Raw genomic sequence first — 22,780 nt, 5'->3', positions numbered from 1 at the left:
TCTTTTAAACTGCTAAATCATGCTGTGGGCCATTTTCAAAACTATCAGAGGCCGATTTCGGCCCACAGGCCTCGACTTTGAAACTAGAGTTAGATGCTGGCAGATTAAAACATTAAAATGAACCTGTGGACGTTTAAGAAACCTTGCTAACTCCAGGGCGACAACTTACACCAGATGCTGAATGCTAACATAAACCCACTGCCAACAAACATCCATAAACACAAGGATGCAGACACAGTAGGAAACACATCATAAATCTGCTGCATGGCATCGCTTTTAGTAGCTCAAGGCCTGCTAATGCACTCGGACTATTCTGCTGCAGCCGCGGCCTTTAATGCAAACGCAGTAAAGATGGAGTAAGTATTGAGGCTTTTAAACTCTCCTTTGCTTCAGATGTGACCAGAGCAGATGCAGATTATAAAGGTAGAGCATCAGAAAGAGCTCTCAGTGCGTTACCTTCCTTAGCACCAGTTCTCCGTTCATGTGCATGGACAGATTGCTGAAGTGCAGCAGCATTTGGTCGGTGGCGAGCTGCTGCTCCGTCACGTCCTCTCCGTACAGAACAATGATGGCCACACAAAGGAAGAGGTGGAAGTAATCCGTCTGCACAAAGAGGGAAACTATGCAACATCCAGGATTCCCTTGGCTTTTATTTTTGGACTACTGGCACACAAACAAAAAACTATCAAATAAAACTGGAAACAAATATTATTTTGAGAAAAGTTGCACTGTAGTGAACACCTTAGAGCCCGATTTGCAGTTGCTTTAATTTAGTTTCACCTCTTATTGTTTCAATCATTTAAAAAGAATGGGTTGTTATTGTATTAGGGGACATACAGTTAAGAAAGTCCAATCAATTTATAGGAGATCGTAATCAATTTGGGATTGTGTAATCTGCAAAAACAGCTCCAAAGACGCCTTTAGGTATTTAAATAAAAAAAATAAAACCTAAATGATTTTTTTTTTGAGAATTTGAAAGTTTTTCTTATTTTATGTTTGAACTGTGTTTAATCAGTGTGTATCCCAAAGAGAGATGTCAGTGATATTCTTTTATTATTGTGAAGTGTGAAAATAATTTACCTATATTTTACATAAAATTCTTGGATTAAAAACACATCTAGAGCCTGTGCTGAATTTATTAGGAATAAGGACTCATTTTGTTATCGAAAATGTGAAGTTTACATTTTGTAAAAAACCTCCTGAAAATACACTAAAAAAGTGGTTCCCAAACTTTTCACAGTTCCGTACCCTTCAGTCATTCAACCCGAAGCCATTTACCCGGAACTGCTGCACACTAGAAAAACAATGTAATGCAGTGTTTTTAAAATGTTTTTAATTATCATTATTTTTAAAATTACAACACCACACACAAAACATTACTAAATAATTGTATTCCATGCTCACTTTTTAAAATAAAAAATGCAGTATAAAAACATTTGAGCAGTTACTTTGTGCAATAATCCTGGCAATATTATCAAAAGCTAATTCTAGAAAGAAAGAAAAAAGATTCTGGAGACGCCAAAAAATTGTGATATTAAAAGAAAGTCACGACCCAAAAAAGGTTGGGAACCGAACCACTGATGTAATGTCAGATACAATGTAGCCCTACAGTAAAACGTGTCTCTGAATTTTACCTATCATGTTGAGGTATGATGAATAATATTTCATTTAAAAAAAGGATAATATTCTGTAAGGAATGTAAATCAGTAAAACAATGTAGCTCTCGTCATATTAGCGCTTTTTTGGTGGTTTTATATCGGCTAATGTGTAATTTGTGGCACTGCATGCAGGCTTCGGACTGCCTTTTTATATTCTAGTTTCCAAATGTCATTTTTAATGAATGTATTCCCTATGACAATTTGTGTACCCCTGGGAGTACCAGTACCCACTATGGGAACCCAGACACAAAAACAATGAAAATTACTATTTAAAAATCAAAGGCACTTCAGGCCCAGTGCTCACCTGGTAATGAGCCCAGCAGGCCTCCCACATACGCAGGGCCTCTGTGTCTGGGAACTCTCTCTTAAAGCACAGCAGGATCCAGCGGTGGCAGAAGAGCAGCTGCAGGCCGTCCTCGCCTAGACTGGTGAGGTGCTGGTGAAAGTGAGGCAGCATGAGCCGCAGTAGCTCCCTCAGGTACATCTGAAAGGGTACCAGATGGATTCAGCTTCATCTTTATTCACACATTCAAGCTGCACACATACTATATACATCAATGGTTCTCCCGACCCCCAAAATAAAAGTTCCAGAGACCGGGGACCCTTACTCTACCTGAACCCGGTGGTTGAACACAGACATGAACATTGAAAAACAGTCGTGGATACAAGGCCATCTATGAGGGGGAACAAAGAGGAGAGTGGGGTCCATCCATAAAATCAGCAAAATGATGGTCCATTGTTCTATGAATCTGTGATAACATTTATTTTTCTATTTATCAGAATAATATCCACTGTTATTATTTGCGCCCTAGTATATAGTCATCTTAAAGATGTAAATCCTTGGTATAATCAGAAATAAAATGGGTTAAAAGTGAACAAATAAGGTGGAAAAGGTGCTGAAATGGGATTCTTTTTAAACATAGAAATAGGTTAAAATTTCCAAATTACAGTGGTCAAAAACCGACAGAAAAACAACACAACAAAAACAAACAAAATGTGTGCAACATATACAATAATGCAAAAATGATTAGTAGATAATAATGTTGAAAAAATGTGCATCAACACATTGTTTAATGTTGTAAATTCATTAGATTAGAGTAGAGTAGATTGGAACAGCACTGCCTAGCCCACTGCTTTATATCCAGACACTGAGGGCCGGGTTTGCTCGTTCTCTGTTACAGCCGGCTTGTTTTCTCGGTGCATCACTACAAACAACAGACTAGTGAGTCTATGGATCACCCACAGTGTTGTTGTAAACAAACAAAGCTCTGGGCTGCTACAGGAAGCAGGAGGGACAAATGTCTCCGCATGTGGGGCGACCCCCGCTGCATGCCGGCCCGCTTCGCTGCAACAGGGAGCAACCGAGCAGCAGGGAAACCAGCGCCCGCACCAGGACCAGCACAGGCCCGCACTGCCCCACGATACAACACCAATGAGGTGGCCCCCGCCCCTTGATGAGAGAGGAGTCGGACGCCATCTACCGCCCGAACAGGGCCACCCCGCCAGCCACAGACTGACAGACGTACCCAAGCACACCCACCCGGGCAAACTTAAAACTCTGGTTATCATTGTCTACACTTAAAAGCAAAACCGGAGTTTTCCCAAATCTTTACATTGGTTGGAGTTTTCCAAAAGCTCCGTTTTTAATTACCTTATCCTGCGTTTTCATGTGGATGACAGGCCAAACTGTAGAAAAATATATTTGTTTTAGCAGATACCGGGCTATGTGTGGATGGGGGCTAAAGAGGAACAGAATGTGCGTTGTTTAGTTAGAATTTTTAGGAGTCTTGTGTAATATTCTTTGACCTACTGTTAAATCTAGGACCTGGCATACTTTCACTCAGCCAGCCAATCAGTGCATAGAGAAGGCGATGTCAAGTTATTGGGTCCTAATGAACAAGTGAAAAGTCTCCCACCAGCTGCCTCTCCATGTCGTCGTCCCGTGGGGAGCTGATGAAGATGGTGTTCTCCATGAGGCCCACAAAGCACCAGAAGGTGTCGCTTTCGTCCTGGATCTCAGTGAGCAACGGAGCCACCAGGTCGGACATGCCCTGGCAGTAGCCCATGCCAGGGTTAAACACTGCGTAGTTGAGCAGAACACGCCTGAAACAATGACAGCAGAGATCATGACTGTTAGTATAATAATTTACAAGACAGATTGTTTTAAACATGTTGTTATAAATGTGTGTATTGACACATAAGCTTTGATAAATCACCTCTTATAGTCATTTAATGTATTTTTACATGCAAACCCTGTTTAATATGTCAGAAGTAGAGCATCATTGGAACAGGGAGGCTTATGGCGTTGTGGCTGTTGTAAATAATCTTTATCATTAATATTCTGAATGAACCAAGGTGTGTTTCTGCTTTGTTAGAAATGCTCTGGAAAATAACACTGTGGCCGTTTCTTATGCCAACCATCCAATAACTATGAAGATAACAAATTATGATAAAGATTAAAGTAATTGATCTTACTTATTATAAACATGAGACTGTTTAAGTGATGGGGTGTCGCTCCCCAGTTCCTCCTCCCTCAGCACATATGAATCATACTAGATCATATAATATCATGTCATACTCAATGCCTCTGGCACTCGAACCATGTCAAGTGATCAAATCTCCTGAAAAAAAGTTTAATTGAATAAATTAAATCTCAACATATTTTTTTAAAAAAAAGACAAAATGAACTTGCTGGTATTGTGAATGAGCACCATTATGAGCTCGAAAAGTGTGTACATCCTTGTTTTTGTGTGACAAAGTAAAAAGTGCACTTTAAACTACACAGAAACATCTGTCATCATGAAACTGTAAAACTCAAGTCAAGTGGTTCACAGAGAACAAAAAACAAGCATCACATAAAAATTACATTTAAAAACACATGAAAACAAAATCAATCAATAAAACAGGATAATATCAAATTAAATAGTGTGACTGTTTCATTAAAAGCAGTGTTGAATAGAAATGTCTATCCTTGATTTTACTGAGAGGTTGAGCAGATGAGGCGCTGCTTCTCCATGTTTGGTTTTTGTTCTGGGAACATAAAGCATTTCTGCATCCAAATGTTACCTCCTATCAATTTTCCTATCCACTTTTCCTTGACCCTGTGAATGACGTCACAGGGTAAAGGAAAGGTGTTAGGAAACTTCCTAAAGGAGTTAGGGAAAGGCCATCACATTGTTTTGACAATCAGACGAACTTCTACTAGGTGATGTAATAATGTGACGGCGGTGAAGGTTAGCAACGTTTGTCGTAGTGAAAGAACTACTAATTTCCGACTACTAAAAGCACATTTATAATACTTTCCCCAGTGCCTCAAACCGCTGATGTAATCTCAAATATCGCAAGGTTTGAATTGAAATCAAAGTAAAAGAGGCTACCAGGAACAAAAGTAAAACTAAGAGAACGTCACATTGAGAAAGAATGGATGTCCACACTCACTTTCCACTCAAAAATCAACATTAATTCAAAATATGTCTGAGTTTATGAAATTGATACATTTATGCAAGATATACTGTAGGGCCTACATAACGTTGTAGGCATACAAATGTACAACCGCACAAAGCATTCCTAGGTGAATGAAATATGTTGAATAGAAAAATCTGTGGCTAAAAATGTCTCTGATCTCTTGTTCTTGAATGACAGAGTGCTCTGTTTTATGTCATCGTGAGTTTCCGTGAACACTCGGATGAGTGGGTCCCTTTAAATCTTTTCGCCACAAGAAATTAAGGGGCAGCATCATATTTTCTGCTTTGGTAAAGGATGGATCAGCGTTTCTTAGGCTAAAGGAGATTATAAAGGAAGCATTAAGCCTCCTTTCCTTAGCTTTTAGAGAATTGGAACACTCCTTATCAAGGCCAACACTTATGAGAAGGAGAGACTACTCAGAAGCAACCCAGGTCTGTTCCAGACCACCTGACATGTCTGGGTGGTTCGTAACAGAGCAGAAGGTCTGAGATATATTTTGGTCCTGTACCATTTACTGCTTTCTAAGCCAGTAACAATATTTTATAGTTGATTCTCTGACTGATTGGAAGCCAGTGTGAGGTATTGAGTTAATAGATGTGAGTCAAATGAGAAGGAATGAGAGGAGAGCGTTGCATGGGCACTCGTGCAGTGTTGGTGTCCCTTACCTCAACCACAATAGAAAAAATAATACCAGGACAGAAACCAGCGGCCTCTGTGAAAGCCACTAACCTAATGTGCTATTTAAACCCTGCTGCTCCTCATTTAGAAAGCCATTAGTGCAGAGTGAGCGTCAAAAGTGCTCTGACGGCTTAGTCAGAGTCAATAAAGCATGAAACTCATTTGCTGCTCCCCCAGGGTGCGGAATATGAAATGAAAAGGTACGTGAGCAGCACGCTGGGGTGAGTAACAGGAATGATGAGGATGAATTAAAAGATGGTGATGGCAAATGAGAAAGAATGACAGAGATTGAGGAGAGAAGCTGGAAGACAAGGGAAGTGAATGACGGAGATGCTCTGACCTCATGATCTCCACATTGGGGTTATTCTCCCCTCTGAAGAAGTGGTTGCTGCGGTCCGTTCTCACCACGTCTTTGTCCACTGTGAACTGGACCTTTCTCCAGAACTCACTGTGCTCCTCTGGGCTCATGGACAGTCTGAGGAAGACAGATTCAAGAGCGTTCAGCGTCCTGGTTACTTAGTTAGTCACAACTAAAAGACAGAAATTCAGGGGTTTATTGCACAGTCTCTGAGGGAAACTGGTGATTTAAATGAAGAAACAGTGTCAGGAAATGTTTGTCCAAAATGGGACTCTGGTGTAAAGCGCTAACAGTTGGCTGCAAATGAACTGAAGAATGCAGAGGTGGGCAAACAGCAAACTGAAGCAGTGTTTTCATCAAGCGCTCCACAGAGGATCATAGCACAACCATAAAAGCCCTCAGTCCACCCTCAGATGTGAGCCACCACATTAGCAATGTACTCTCTGTGTAGCACTAATGTACTCAAGTACTAACAAGCAGAAGGGATTTAATTAACACTGTTTGTTTTCCATGTGGCTCCATCGGGAATAAGCAGTGCACACCTGATGCAACGCCATGCAACTTTGGTTTGTGTTGTTGACCCCAGTCACCTTTCTCCATTCTCAGGAGGACCACAGTGGGAGATGTGTCATCATCCTGGGACATTTCTCATTTGCAGGGAATGCTTTTCAAAGAAAGTTTTAATGCGTAATTTAAATGACTGCTTTGATTTTTAAAAAATGAAAAGGATGTTACGTATTTTTCATGAATTTAATGACAATCAATATTTGTAAAAATGACATTTAGGCTGCACAGAGACTTATTGGAACCTTTTCTTGACGGCGTCTCAAAGATTCAAAAGGCAACCAATAATAGTAACCACTTGATTATATTTTTACTTACATTTTTTCTTTTTTAATTGTTTTTAAAAAGTTAGCATAATTGATCATCACTTTTAATGGCGGTACTTAATGAAATGCATGGCTGATATTGTGTATTGAGTTTTTTAATACACCAAGTAATCAACTTCAACAATTTGCTACTCACTGACTGCTACTGCTCAATCCAACAAGAAGTTGTACCGACAATCATGTCAAACTCCAGCAACAGAGTATGTCATTTACACTCTATGGACATCAACTTATATTTAGAGAGAGAAACTCATAAATTCATAATTTAAAAACGTACAAGAATCTAATTATCGTTAATCAATTTTTTTGACTTCTACATTCATAAATGTGCCTTTTCACATATACAGTATCTGGAAAGGTTTTTAAATACAAGTGATGTGTGAGGCTGAGTGAACATGCTTTCATTCAGTCACTTTCCCACATTGTGTTCTTCCTGTAGCGTTGGACACATGAGCTCTGGTTCAGTCGTTGGTTACATATTTTCGCTGCTAGGCTGTGCTTTGTCGATTTGCTGCTGCTGCGTGTGTGCGTGTTCAGTTTATTGAAGGACACACAATCGAGCCCCAGAGGCTGCAGCAGTCCACACAAGAACTCTAATAATGTGTCTTCCAGAAAGCTTCTGATGTACTACTACTGTTAATGAGTTATTCACATGACACATGTCTAATTATTGCCTTCATTACAGACCCAGTAGCAGAATGAGAGCAAATACACACGTATCGGTGCGTACGTGTGTGTCTGTCCGTACATACCACGGATGTTTACTTCTTCCTGACATAAGAGTTTGATCTGATAAGTGCTGATATGTTTTTGTCTCCAGAGACCTTTTATTTCACACCTAGCGCGTCCGGTTAACACATCACTGATTGTGCCTATTGTTTACTCAGTGCCTGTGATGAGAGGCCACAATAGGATGAAATGTGATTTAATGTTTGACTGACTGAGCATTTGGCAGTGGGGAAAGTAACTGATTACAAGTACTCACATTACTGTACTTGAGTTGGTAAATGGACTTGATTTTATATAGCGCTTTATCACCACACTGAAGCAGTCTCAAAGCGCTTTACATATCAGCTCATTCACCCAATCACTCTCACATTCACACACCAGTGGGACAGGGCTGCCATGCAAGGCGCTAGTCGACCACTGGGAGCAACTTAGGGTTCAGTGTCTTGCCCAAGGACACTTCGACACATAGTCAGGTACTGGAATCGAACCCCCAACCTCTCGATCAGAAGACGACCCACTACCACCTGAGCCACGGTCGCCCTATGCTTTTATGTGTACTAGTACTTTTTTGAGTATATTTCTAAATCATTAATTCTACTTGTACTTAAGTATGTTAATTATAATTTTTTGTTTTAAAATGATCAACGGACATTGTGGAACTACAAATTATAAAATGACCAGACAATCAAACAATTCATATGTTCTTATTGGTGCCATTTCTGATCAACGCCCTGCTACTTTCTTCAGTTCAGGTTGTGGTTTCTACCTATTATGTTGTCACCCACATGGCACATTTGACATGGTACTGTTTTAGAGTTCATAAATATAGCTATACTCAGAGCCTGAGAATATTTTTAAATGTTTAATTGATATCATTGGTGTTACTTTATTTAAAAAAAAAAAAAAAAAAAAAAACTTAAGATTTAATTTCTTCCTTTTTAAGTTGATACATGAGATGTTTACTGTATGCAAGGAAACCTTGGCAAGATTTATTACCAAAAATAAAGTAACTAGTAACTTTTACTTTGAGTACTACTTAGTTGACCTACTTTTTACTTGTACTCGAGTACAACTTCAATTCAGTAACAGTACTTCTACTTGAGTAGGATATATTAGTAGTCTTTACACCTCTGGCATTTGGTAGCAGACACTGCAGCCACATCAGAGTCCTCGTTGCTGCATCACATGCTCAAATGGCTGCTAAGTTCACTTCACACCAAACCAATCTGTGTAAGGTTAGAAAGACAATGCAGTTTGTCCCCGTTCCCCACCTCCTCTGCTGGATGTCATGGTAGTGGCTGCGTTTCTGCAGCCTCCAGGCTTCCCTCTCCTGGGATGTGGAGTCATAGCTATAGTAGTGCAGCAGGAAGGGCCACACCTCGCCACGGATGGATGGGTCGATACCACCAAAAAAGATGGCCTGGTGAAGAGCAGAAGGTGAACTTTCTGTGTGTCAAGCAACAATGGAACCACTTTTAAATAAACGTAGCAGTAGGTGACAGAACTGAGACTATGTAAAAGAAAATACAAGTTGAATGCAAAACATTCTCTTGTATTACTGAGAAAACGTCAAACTACGATTGACTCATTTGAGGAGCTTCGGCAACCATGAAATGAGTCAAAGCAGGAGAACTTTGATGACTCAAATTGAGAAACCAGCTACTCACATTATTAGGTGAGCAGCAGGTTCTGCTCAGTGCTTTAAGTGGCTCAAAAAAATGCCGATACTATCTTTTGCATGAGTCAATGTTAAAAAAAAAAAAAGGTAAATTTCTGCATGCATGTATAGCTCAACCCTAAACAAACTCGCCTCTTGATGCAAAGATTGCTCGTTAGAACCCCTGCCGCAAAGTCATTTTTTCCCTATTAGGTTGCAACAACAATGTTTGTTGAACTTTACCTCTCCAGCAGTTAGCAGACCACGTATACAATAAAAGATCAGAGTCAGACAGAGTCTACGCTGTTAAGGTTAATGAGCACAACCTCCACCCGATAGAGGCCCTTCCTCTCCCCGTGCAGCATGATCCCCAAGACCCAAAAGGAAAGGGACAAACTTGGCTCAAATCTTACTTATGATCAAATTGAGCAGGTTTTTTTTTTATGTATACAGAATTTAAATAATCCAATTGAGAACACAGTTACATTTCCTTTGCTTTTTATTAACAAACAGGTAAGTTAAGAGTGAGTAAAAATGTAAACTGTCAATATATAAAACTAAGGGTTTTTATTCATGCTCTTGAAATAGTAAAAATTAAATGCTGAACATATCCAATAAATAAAAATTATTTAAATGTTTGAATGAAAACTGACCATACAACATTTATTAAATGTATTTAATTGGACATATTTAAATATGTGACTGTTTTGTGGTGTTTTTAATTGTTCATCAAAAATAAATAAAAATAAAAAAAACGGATTAAAACACAATACACAACATTGACAATCAAAAACCAAACAGAAAATAAGATAAACACCAAAAGAAATCGGAATTCACTCAAAGCATAAACTTCTAATTTTTTTTAAAAAGCAGGGCTACAACCTTTTAAATTGTACACGACCTGCTGTAAATTAGAACAACCTGATGGAGACGCATTTTGTGCCGGACCCTGGGCGCATTTGGATGCCCGAACACATTTGGTACCTACATTGGCACTGTGAAAGCTGATGTGCTCTGATAAGTGGTGGAGCAGCTATTTGAAAGATTAAAATAGACGCGCTGGTGAGCGTACCGGAACGCTGAAAGTACGTTCTTGGCACTTAGAAAAGTGCCAGGACACTCAATTGATAATTTTAGAAGTCCCGGAACCCCGTACCGGCCCACTTAAACCACTGGTTCTGATCAAAACTGAAAGACAGTTGGCTTGATATCCAAATAATAAGAGAATGATATGATTACATGTGATCAGTATCACCCTAAAATGTAGGATGAATGAATAGCATTATACACTGCACATGCAGGCACACCTAATTTAAAAAACAAACTTCACTTTTCTTTCTCTCATACCTTTCGTAGCTTATATTCCTCTTCCACTTGTCCGTTTTGATTGAGGTGTCGCAACCAAATGGCCACATCCAGTCTGCGATGAAGCCGTTCCTCTGGATGTGTCTCAGTTGATGGTAAGGTGGGCCTCTGGATGGAAAACTGCATGCAGGACTTCTCATTTGACATCTAGTGTTGATGTGCAAAACAAAAAACACTCAGAGGAATGTTGGCAACAAAAAAAAAAAAAAAGATTTCAGACGCAAATCTGGATTTTAAATTGCAGTCTGACCTGGTCTTTGGGCTGGGTTTCTCTACAGCCTTTCCACTGTTGGAAGACCTCAGCCAGCTTGTCTAATCCAGCATGATGGAAATGTAGGATTTTGTATTGACTTTCTCTGCTAGCAATTACCAGCTGGCCGCTAGTGCACGCCTCATCACTTCAACAACAGAAAAAAGATGGGAAAGACAAAACAAATCATAAATATAAATGATCGGACCAAATATGGGGAACTAGAAGTGAAGTGAGGCCTCACAATGGCCCTCATTTATCAATCTTGCATAAAAATGGGTGCAAATCTGAGTGCAACATTTAGTCATAAGACAGGACCAACGTGCACGGGATTTATGAAACATTCGTATTTTAACCAATCCCAGCATACACATAATCAGGTGTTGAAAAATGTGGTGGCTGAATTTGATCGTCATAAACATGTTGCATATTCCTGGTTCGGAGGCCACGCCCACTGAGGTCAAACAAACATTGGCAAAGAAATAAACATTTCTGAGATGAAAATCAGCATTCTCACAGCTGAGGTGAAAATAAAAAAAACAATGATGTGCTTTTCTGTGGTGTGAAAAGTGGAATTTAAGGAGCTTATTTTAACGCTGCTGAGGCTTGGGTTACCTAATACTTTATTTTCAGACTCAGTCAGATTTTACTGTGCTGCACCACGAATCCACACACTCAGATTTGCGTACACGAGCTCAGACCTGATGTGAGATCTGATTGTAGCGTACGCTCATGTCAACATTGATAAATACCAGGGCTTGCGTGAATTTGGTTGAAAGCACAGATCTGAAAGTAGGAACGGTTGATAAATGAGGACCAAGGTCTCTAAGACCTTTTGAACTTTCTGCTGACCTGAAAAAGAGTCTCAGGGACCTCATGTGACCCAAGTCCACCCGGAAAACTCCACTCAACTGCTCCAGGGCCAGCACCTTCTGCTGCTCCTCCCAGCGCATACTCTGTGAGTGACTGGTGCTCTCAGAAAGAGCGTGGCTGTCCAGACTGGAGGTCGAGCTTGCCGAGTGGTTCATAGACTCCTCACATAGGTCTCTGACAAATGATACAATGACATACTTCAATGAATAAAGATCTCACAAAGATTACCTTGGACCAAAGAGAAGAAAATGTAGAATAACAGTTGTTGTTTTTGTATACCAGCATAAAAACAACAACAAAAATAGCACATGGAAGGTGTTAGAAATAGAAGGAAAAGTGCAGATAAAGCTGTGGCTCAGTCACTTTGTTTTTGTGTCTGGAGAAGCCGAGATCACACACACACACACACACACACACACACACACACACAGACACAACACACACACAGTCTGCTGTACAATTTCCCCTGTCATTTCCCCATGGCAGCATGTCGTTCTCGGCACTGAAACCTGAGCTGAGGGCTTCTCTGCTGCAGAAGGACACACACATGCACAATAGTGTCTATCGCCTTCTCACGAGCACAAAAACACACCCACTAAGTGAACAAACCATAGCTAATGGTCACATTGGACTCACAAACACGTCTTTGAGCACGCTAATGGTGAGAAAGAGAAACGTGTTAAACCTGCTGACACTAGAGAAGGCGTCTCAGTGAAGGTATTTGTTCCTACATAAGTAGCCTACAGTCTAATACAAACAGGCAATCCAAGTGCCATGCTTCAATTTAGTAAGCTACAACATGATAAACTCATTCTTACAATACATTTTTTACCATATGAAGTTATTTGGAGTGTTACGTTGCAGATAAATATACAAGATTACAAAGTCACACGACAGTATTCTGCTCACAGATTTACAGACAAGCTGTGACGAGGTGATGTAATCCTCTACACATGGAATCAATCACGTTGAGCTAATTTCCTTGTTAGCAGATGGGAAAATTACAAGGCTGATGAATCCAAGCTGCACAAATTCCTTATTCTACCTGCTGATATACGGCACCCTGTCACCAAAAGCCAGCCAATGGAAATCACAGATTTGGGGCGAAGCACAAAGAAAGCTCTGGAAAGACAGTTAGTGAAATGGAAAACGGTTGGACCAATTTAAATGGCATTCCCAAACTGATATTTAATACTTCCATATTATACTTGATATTAGGATGTTACCACTCACTGCCTGCAAGGTAAAATCTTTGAATTTTACTGACTTTAAATGCCTGCTCATCTGTAATGAGAACCCAGTGTCCACAGATTAAATTTTTTTACTAAAGGCAACAGTCACACCGTTGGCTATACTGTGTACTGGGAACATTGGGTAAACAAGCTGTTTTGATGTCAGATTGTAACCTGTGTCTCCCATCAGACCAAGGTGAGATCCTCTGGCCCTAAGGCCCTTCATAGCACTTCTCCACATATACACAGGGGACACTAGAGTAAGAGCACTTTGTGAAGCAGAACCAAGCAAAACAGGCCCCAGGGCTTTCTGTGGTCCTTCAGATATTCACTGGGGTGAACTGGGAGCTGAGGGACGTGTCACTGCAGCCACACACTGGAGAGTGGTCAGTGCTAGTTTGGTGTGAAAACCCAAATACGATTCACATTAATATACTTTACATTTATACATGTTGCATGTTCAGACTCCATTTCACTGATTTACTTATCAGAGACAATGTTCATGAATTAGCAAAAACAGACTGTAAATGAGCCACAGGGAGCAGAAGATGGCTTTTCATCTGCAGCGCCTGGAATAAAAAGATATGTTCAATATGTTATGGTTTCATTTATTCAGATAACTTTTTTTCAGGAAATTTGTTTTGAAATTTACATTTGATCTCTTGACGTGTTCCGACTGCTAACTATCAGTTTTCCTCACAGGCATCTACTGATCGCTTTCATGTGTCCTTATGACAGGGGTCACCAACCTTTCTGAAACTGTGAGCTACTTCAAACTATACTGAATAATCAGAAGGGTTATCAGTTTGATATACACTTCTTAAATACAACATTTTCACTGTTTTACATTAATTAAAGGGTAAGATAACAAGAAAAACTAGCATTTACTTAAAAAGGTAAGAAATATTTAACATGCAATAGTTTTTTTCCTAATTCATTTCCATTACACTTCATAGGACATCTTTATGTTCCTATTAATTTGCCACTAACTAACAAGTTTTAACAAATCGTGAAACATGTAAAATTTGTAAAATTTAACAATTTTGTAATAATTTAGAAAACTCCATGTTGCATTTGTTTAAAAAAAAAAACCACATATCACAATATAAGCTTATTTAACAGAATCCTATATGCAACACTGAAACAAATTTGTCTCAATGTCTCAGTGAAAACAAACATTTAAAGATGGTTAATTAAATACAAAAACTTATCAAGTGCAGCATACTCTATTAAAGCTGTGACTACATTTGTCACCTGTATTTATCTGTGAGTTTGAAGTAAATCAGATTTTAGACAAAGCTCATTGGTTAATAGTGCTCTTGTTAGAATAGCCCTGATCGCACCTCCATGCGGGAACCATGTTGGTGACCCTTCCCTTATGAGTTCTTTTTGGCCCCCCTCTGGAGAACAGAGTCCCAGGTGTGGGAGAGTAAAAATGTTCCATCTAATAAGGACACATGAAAAGCGATCAGTAGATGCCTCTGGTAAATGGTAAAAGGTAGATTCCAATCTGCAAATATATTGCAGTCATAGTATTTTTTCCCCCTTTTTGCTTTTTCAAAGTTTCAAGAAATGTTTCCATAAATAAAGAACGATGATCGCAAGCAATAAAATAAAATGTGGCAAAGCAAAGAGTAAACCAACTGACCCCATGCGTCATCAATAATTAGTGATTCCTGGAATTTAAAGTGATCTTTAGCCAAAAACTCTGGAAACCGTTTCTCTCGAGATATTTCCTCATTTTGTAATCCAACAAATATGACTCAAAGATGTGAAATCAGAGAGTAAAGTCATGCTTTGAAGGAATTGTGAGGAATCTTGACAGAAATTGCTGTAGATGTTTCTTTCTTGCCCTCTCTCCCACCCCTCTCCTCTTTCTTCCCCCTTTCCATCCACTCCCGCTCTCCCTTATGCGGTTCTTTCTCTTTGAGTGATTCCAAGTGACATGTTTCCAGTTCTTGGCCCCTTAACAGTGTCAATTAAAGCAAGAGAAAAAGAAAGGGAGATTGAGTGGGTTCCAGGGTTTTGGCTGCTGCTCCGCTCTCTTCGGTGCTCTAATCCGTAGAGCTGACATTCAGCCCAACACAACAACCCTGGGAGCACTGGGAATCAAAGGGCTTCACACAGACTTTAGGAAAGGAGAGAAAAAGGGGGGTGAGATATTTGAGAGGTGGGCAACACTAAAACCTACATGCAAGAAGCAAATAAATGCTCTTCAGTGAAGGGTGTTATCTACTTCTTGCATGTAGGAGAATAATGTTGAGGAAAAGGAAGAATAAGCTCAGAAAAAGCAGGAAAACTTTGAGATACTATCTTCGTGACAATCTTGAAGTAAAAACAGGCAAACATGAAGATGGGTGTGAGTGCCACAAAGCTGAAGGACGCACAGTGAGAGTGGAGGAAGAGAGAGACAGCAAAGGTTAGAAGCTGTGGAGCACAGAGCGCTGCCAAGTCACACACTGCCTGCCCCGCTAACCTGGCTCTGTGAAGAGGTTAGGAAAAGTGTCATAAACACACACTGAATCACTCTCTCACTTTTCCTGACACACAGGCTCACACATTCTGGGCAACATGTCAGACCAGATTTCGGTGTGAGGATTCGACCACAAAGGAAATCATCAGAGTCAAAAGTCTGTTCTGTGCGGTGCGGACAGCGACACAGTCACTGTCCAGATGGCTCCCTGATTACAGAACAGTCTGTGAAAGCTTTACACTTTCTGGTTTGTAGGGTTTATGGGCTTATTTAAAGCCATCTGTGAAATGATTAACCAAAAAAAAGGGGGGAAAATGACAGAAAAAAGTATATAGTGATATTTAACGACCTTTGATGCCCCTTATGAGGTCATAACCTGCATCCACCCAATGAAGACCTTCATATGGTGCACTGAGCCCTCATGTGGCCTCACACTGTAAATCACATCACACATAATCAATTCTTCTCGCTTTGCCTCCACCTTCTGGTAGTTTAGTGAAACTGAGGAAATCTGGCCTGAATGAACCTATCATCACCTCTAAAGTAATTAGCTGCCAAACTGAGAAGTATTTTGAAGAACAGCAGTGATTGAATAGAACCGTGTCACTTTAATGGAGAAGGATGCAAGTATAATGGTGCAAAAGAGCAATCAAATATGTACAAGCCAAATGTATCACCTTCAATGGCCTTTATACCCAGAAAATCCCACAGTATTCCAGTAATTGCCTTCATTTTAGTTACATTTTGGAATTCATTTTAAAGCATAAAAACTTAATTTCCCTCCTGTGTATTAAAGTCAACAAGTAAAAAGTTACTGTTAGCGCCCCCTCCTGGTTTATTATATTTAGTCTTTAGTCTTCACCTGATGAAGTTTAACACAAGCTTCTGACCAGGGTTGGGGTCAATTATAGATGTAATTGCGTAATTGGTCATTAATTACAATTAAGAAGTAATTAAAATTGGAATCATGAGTGGAGAAATCTGACGCTGCTGTAATCGTAATTGAATTGTAATTGAGTTCAGATCATTTACTTTGTAATTGTAAATGGCATGAACATACTATAAAAACTGTCATTTACAATTTCATTAAACACAAACCTGGGGAACAATGTTACAGTTCTATGACTTACACAAACAAATTATTTAAATAGTTAATAGTTAATTAAATACAAATTATATTTTTGTAATTTTTTTAAAATGTATTATTCTTTTTCAAATTAAAACACCATCACACAACTTAATTCTAAACTTTCACTTCCTGAAATATAAATATAGTTTTTAAAAATACAGTAGAAAAATTTAATAATTATAGTTAATTAAATATGAATAAAAATAATATTTTGTCATTTTTATTGATTATTGTACTTTCACTTCCTCAAAGAAAGATATCTGAGGTGGCTTATCTTGTCACTATAGTGCTACTCGTAATCACAAACATTAATTGAAAAGTAATTTAAAAAAAAGTGTCTGGGGTCAAAATGGGGTCGTGACCCAAAAAAGGTTGGGAACCACTGTTTTAAGGCTTTTTCTATTAAATTAAAAAGAACCATTCTATGTCATTTCAACACATTTTCTGGACATCCCACACACAAAATATGTTTCATAAAAAAGGTACCTATTAGTTGTCTTGAGTATCATTTTTAAAAGAATTGCAATCTTGGGGTATATTGACACAAAACAGGCCCAGACGCCCACAACAAAAATATTAATATCAATATTTTCCTTGATTAGGAAGCCTAACAAGGTAACCAATAGATGAGAAACAAATTGTACAATATAATGAAAAATGTTAGTGTATTTTCATTCTCTGAATTTGGAATCTTTTAATCCATATTGGGCTTTAGTCGCTTCTCTTTTTCTAGTGTGTGAGGATTTTGTCAAAACAAAGCAGCATCTTTATTAATCCCATCACGTGTAAGTAAAATTACTGTAATGACAATATATGTATAATGTTGTATAATGTTGTAAAGAACAACTCCTGAGCTTTCAGAAACTGGTGGAATGTATCCGATAGAGCAAATATTAGCAGAGTTACAATCATTTAAATTAACATGCTCCTCCAGAGTCTCTGGGGAAACACGGATATTTTGATGAGTTTGCAAAATCCGGCCGGACAACACGTAAAAAGAGGACTTGTCCGGGTAAAACCGGATGTATGGGTACACCGGGAACTCGTGCAATGGTTTGCAAAAAAAAAAAGAAGGAGTTAAGGTTTTTGTTTTTTAGTGTTATTTTTCTGTAATTAATCAAAGGCAATCAACACGTTAAAGTCCCTGCCCTAATGTATATAGATATATATGTTACGCCTGGGAATTTTTTAATATATATATAGACCATTCATATCAAGGTGCTCACTGACCTGCTGTCATTGTCCAGGAACACTGAGCCACTGCTCTCACACAGTGCCTCACTCACAGGGGACAGGCAGAAGGGTGAGGAGAAGGTGTCTGAGTCGGAGCCCATGGTGCTGTCGCGACTCACTTCGTCCGACAGCTCACAGGAGCCTTCCTCCGCCTCCTCCCCCGCTGAGGGCAGCTGATGCTGCTGCGAGGAGGGCTCAGCTCCGGCCTCCAGCACTAGGCTGTGGCTGTCCGCGGAGGCACTGCTGGTAATGTTCCTCTCCTCTTCCTCGTCTTCCTCCTGGGCTGGAGGTGGACGGGTGTGCGGTCTGAAAGGAACGGTGGCCATTGTCACTAAATATTATTCAGTCTTCCTCTGAAACAACCAAAGCATCTCCAACGGTTCTAAAATCATACGTTACATGTATCCAACATCACTCAAGAGAACCTTCAGATTATATGAGTATCTCTTCCACATCCAAACTAAATCAAAGATACAATTCATGTGATGTATTTTCATACCGACGTGCTCTGCGGCGAGCGTTTCTGCGTACAGGAGAGCTCTCTGGGGTGATGTAGCGCAGCGCCTCTTCATCCTGCTTTTGGATTCTTGAATTGGGGACCCACGTGAGAATCAGTGTAGTACCCACAACCTCGTCCTTCTCAACGTGCACGCACAGGTAACCTGCAGGGGGCAGCCACACCAACAAAACTGGGAATATGCATTTTCATCACTTACATTATTGAAGATATGCAGGAGACATTTTTTCTCTTTACAGTTAAACAGTTACAAGTCAAATGTGCTTTAATGGCTAATTTGGTTCTAGTTTATATATTCTGTTATTCAACTTTGAGAGGAACACTTTTATTCTGTCTTTGAAGTCAAGCACCTCATAAATAAAGTCAATAAATAAACAGTGTTTATCATGTTGTATGTGAAATTTCTATTTGAGCTTTTGTGTCCAATAAATAGTATAAACAGCATTTTGATTGTTTATAAAATATATAATAGATTATTTTAGAAAGAAAAAAGGAAAAAAATCATCTGGAGAAATTCAAAATGATCAGTTATCAAATTGGTTGGAAACAAAGTTGATGGACTCCCACCAAAAAGGACTTCTATCCTCAGGGTTTGTGCATCTTCAACTGTCTGTGATTTACTCGTTAACTTCAGCCACCAGAGCGTTCGCCATGCACTGAGCTCTTCTTCTCTGCTTCATTGTCTACTACCAAACCGCAGTTGAAACTGTCACCCCCTGCCGTAATAGATTATTTTACGGATCACAACAGTTTTTATCCTCATTCGGTAAACAAAGGAGGGTTACATCGACATATTTAACTTTTCCTGATTATTTAGATCAACCAAAAGCAGCAGAAATTGGCATCTTGACCAAAAAAGCTGATGATCTAAAAAACAGGATGAATGCTTCTTTCCAATAGAAAACAATGGGATGTTTATAGAACATAATAGAAGAGAATCCTTTTTTTGCCATTGCACAAGTACAATGAAATTACACATGAAATACAGGCAAAGGAGGGTGTGTGACATCTTCAGTCACGTGATTTCAGGATGATGAAACACAGGTTTTAAATCAGTAAAGTAGTCCCATTTACAAAAGTTAATAAAACAAATATGCTGCAAAAATATGGGTTTTCTTAGGCATAGATCTTCTAATTAAGACATTTCAAAAAATTTAGGCCACATTTGTGAAAACATTGGAGGATCCCTTGAACTAAAAGCTATAATTTGTGTCCCAGTTGATCTGTGGTTTCTGTGCAGCCTAACCTGGGTGGTGCTCAGCCAGTCCAGGGAGGGGCTCCGCGGGGTGCACACAAACATTATTTTTGGAGAAGATGATCTCGCCGTCCAGACCCGAGCGTACCGATGAGCCTCCTGCTCCGGGGTTAAAGGTCAGGAGGTCGGAGGCCTTGGAGGAGGCACGCCGAAGGAGCCGACCCAGAGACATCTCCTCAGGCAGCGGGACACTGGGCCCATCCTGCAGACACACACACACAGGGAAACACACATGCACTGTGTGAGTATGAGATGGTTCTCAGTCATCCACAGTTTAGCAAAACATAACAGCAACTGGGTTTACTTGAAGTCCAGTATAAAGAAGATATTAGGAAAGGTGGTTGAACTCTCTCACGCCTCTTCTTCTCTGTTACACATGTCTGCATCAGGGTTGGGGTCGATTATAATTGCAATTGCATAATCAATAATTGATTATAATTAAGGTGTAATTATAATTGTAATTTAAAAAAATCTGTTGTTGTAATCGTAATTAAATTGTAATTGAGTTTAGATCATTGACTTTGTAATTGCAATGAAAATTCTCTAAAAATTGTCAATTATAATTTAGCAAAAAACTGGGGAACCTTGTTACAGTTCTATACATATGTAGTTAACAATTGTAAAAATGGGTTCTATTTCATCCCTACTGACCGCCAGAGGGCGGTGCTGAAAGCACTGAATGTTCCCTTTGCGCGTGCGCAGTTCGAGTAGTAATACAAACAAAGGATGACGCCCCGTAAGTAATATATTCCCGCGTCACCCGTGACTCTGTTCCTCATTTATTCTCGCGTGCGGTTTGACTTCATTGGATAAGCCACTGCTAACTTGGGCTGTGTTTTTCGACACTGGATGCCCTTTCACCGTATCGGTTGGAGCAGCGGACTTCCCCCTCCAAGGTCTGCGACGAGATAGTCTTTGAGGATTTTTTTGCATGTGCTACACTGGTGCAGTGGTTTTTTTGATTCTTTCTCCCTGCTGACAAATTGAAGCCAGCTAGTGTTGTCACTGGTTAAGGCAGCATCTGCGCTCCCTCTCCCAGGGGCTCACGATTTTTTGGTGGTTTGTTTTGCGTGGCTTTAATTGGTGAAGGCAGCGTCCGCGCCCCCACTACGAATTTTTTAGCTTTATACTGGGTATATTGGTCCATATAACCAACATCTTTCTTTTCGTTTCATTTTGGTCCTAGCTGGTGGGGTAGCGTTCGCACCGCTCCCAGCTTTGGCCTATTATTTGCCACTGGACTACTGTGGCGTATAGCCTGCAGTGTGTCTGCTGTTGTCAGTGGTTGCAATTGGGGGCGTGTTATGAACGGCTCCCACTCTTGTGCGGCTTGTGGGGATGCACTTCAAGCCGACGATGGACACGACCTCTGTCCCGCTTGCCTCTGGCCTGACCATCTGAGGGAGGCATTGTCGGACAACCCGTGCATGAACTGCAGTTTTATGCCACGGGCGATCAGGGTGGCTAGAATGGCACCGGTGGGCCAGACTACACGCTCCAAGTGGCTTTACGAGTCTGGTACAGCGACGGTTCCTCCTAAGCCAAAGAGAATCAGGGGGAGCAAAGATCTGTCTTCTAAGGTCGAGCAGCTGTCTGCGGAGTTGGATGTGATGAAGTCTTTTTTTCAGGCTCATCACATAGAGGCACTCGTCTCTGAGGCTGGGTTTTCTTCCCCGCCCATGCCTGCTCTGGAGCAGGAGGAAAATGTTCTCTCTCTGGCAGCGTGGGCTTCTCATTTTCATGATGGTTTGACACACAGTCTTCTCGTGCTTCTGCATCGGGTTCGATATCATCCAGTCAAAGTCAGGTTGATGAGACAGATGGTTCCATGCAGGATGTACTACGTCAGGCTCTGGGCTGCCTGAAGCTGGATGTTCCCCAGCCATATCAGGCTGGCCCTGGCAGTGCCTTTTTTAGATGTGGACGGCCTCCCATGCCTTTTTCTGTTTCTCCCTCTGAGGAATACCTGAGGGAGTTACATGCCTGTTGGAGGGACCCAAGCTCCTTAGCACGCCTCTCATCAGATGGCTGTGTCTTGGCGGTAATGCATAATGCGGTGGCTGTGGGCTTGGATTGCATGCCTCATGTAGAACCTGCTGTTGCATCCCTCATTGTGTCACCCAAGGAGGCCTTGCGCCGGGATGTTAGGTGCCCTTGGCCCCAATGCCGTGTTACTGATGACCTTCTCAGCAGAGCGTATAACTCTGGTGCTCGCACTGGTCACCTAGGCAACTCACTGGCGCACCTTATGTTGGCAGCATCTGCCTCCCTGGAAGATGCTACTGGTGCAGTCGCTGCTAGTGGGTTCAATGACGCAGCCCTGCAGGCTTTTGGTCTGCAGACGAGGGAGCTTAGACGGGTTGTGTCTTACCTTGTTCAGGCTCGCAAGCAGGTTTGGCTTGCTCAAATGGCTTTGTCTGAGGCGTGCCGTAGAACCCTCCACAGTATATCTGTGGAGCCAGGGCAGTTGTCTGGTGGTGACCGCGATAATCAACAGGGATCTGGAAGGGAAATCCTTTTGGCTCACCAGCCTGTGTGGCAGCCTCGGGTTTTTGACTCTGGATGCCATCCCTCCAGGCCGTCTAGGGGTCAGGAAGTGAGGCCGTGAGGCTGGCCATCGGATGTTTTTTCCAGCAGCAGCTCGGTTACCGGGCTGCTCGTGCATCAGACCCGTGGGTGGTTGCCACTCTGACTTATGGATACATATTGCAATTCTGACACCGGCCACACATCTCCAGCCGGGTCAAAATGACAGTGATTCACGACCCAGCAAAGGCTCTAGCACTGGACCAGGGGCTGTCTGCCCTCCTGGCGAAGGATGCCATCAAGGCAGTAGATCCTCTGCAGAGGCTGCTATTCGACGCACTTCCGCATATCCACAAAAACTGGCAGATTACATCCCATTCTGGACCTACGGGGGCTCAATTGTTACATGAAGGCTGTGCCGTTCCACATGCTTACCAATGTGGAGGTCATTCAGTCACTCAAAGAAGGAGAGTAGTTTACCTCAATAGACGT

The 22,780-nt window shown here is 40.8% G+C and overlaps 1 protein-coding gene across 2 annotated transcripts in view; it reads right to left on the bottom strand.

Annotated features, from left to right (window-relative positions):
* tbc1d16 (TBC1 domain family, member 16) overlaps window positions 1-22,780 on the bottom strand; it is a 51,030-nt gene that overhangs the window by 16,577 nt on the left and 11,673 nt on the right. For both annotated transcript variants that reach the window (XR_003674675.1, XM_028455808.1), the window contains exons 2-12: window positions 19,754-19,964; window positions 18,490-18,652; window positions 17,988-18,296; window positions 11,903-12,097; window positions 11,051-11,198; window positions 10,783-10,947; window positions 9,050-9,198; window positions 6,142-6,276; window positions 3,575-3,761; window positions 1,963-2,142; window positions 457-603 (exon numbers count right to left, since the gene is read on the bottom strand). Coding sequence is in view for 1 of the 2 variants with exons in the window: in XM_028455808.1 (XP_028311609.1) it covers window positions 457-603; window positions 1,963-2,142; window positions 3,575-3,761; window positions 6,142-6,276; window positions 9,050-9,198; window positions 10,783-10,947; window positions 11,051-11,198; window positions 11,903-12,097; window positions 17,988-18,296; window positions 18,490-18,652; window positions 19,754-19,934 (1,959 nt within the window). In the remaining variant the exon portion in view is untranslated. The remainder of the gene's footprint in view (window positions 1-456; window positions 604-1,962; window positions 2,143-3,574; window positions 3,762-6,141; window positions 6,277-9,049; window positions 9,199-10,782; window positions 10,948-11,050; window positions 11,199-11,902; window positions 12,098-17,987; window positions 18,297-18,489; window positions 18,653-19,753; window positions 19,965-22,780) is intronic.

The sequence above is a fragment of the Gouania willdenowi genome, chromosome 8, assembly GCF_900634775.1.
Source record: "Gouania willdenowi chromosome 8, fGouWil2.1, whole genome shotgun sequence".
Taxonomy (NCBI): domain Eukaryota; kingdom Metazoa; phylum Chordata; class Actinopteri; order Blenniiformes; family Gobiesocidae; genus Gouania; species Gouania willdenowi.
Note: the sequence above shows the minus strand (reverse complement) of the source record. Positions and strands in the feature narration are given on the sequence as shown.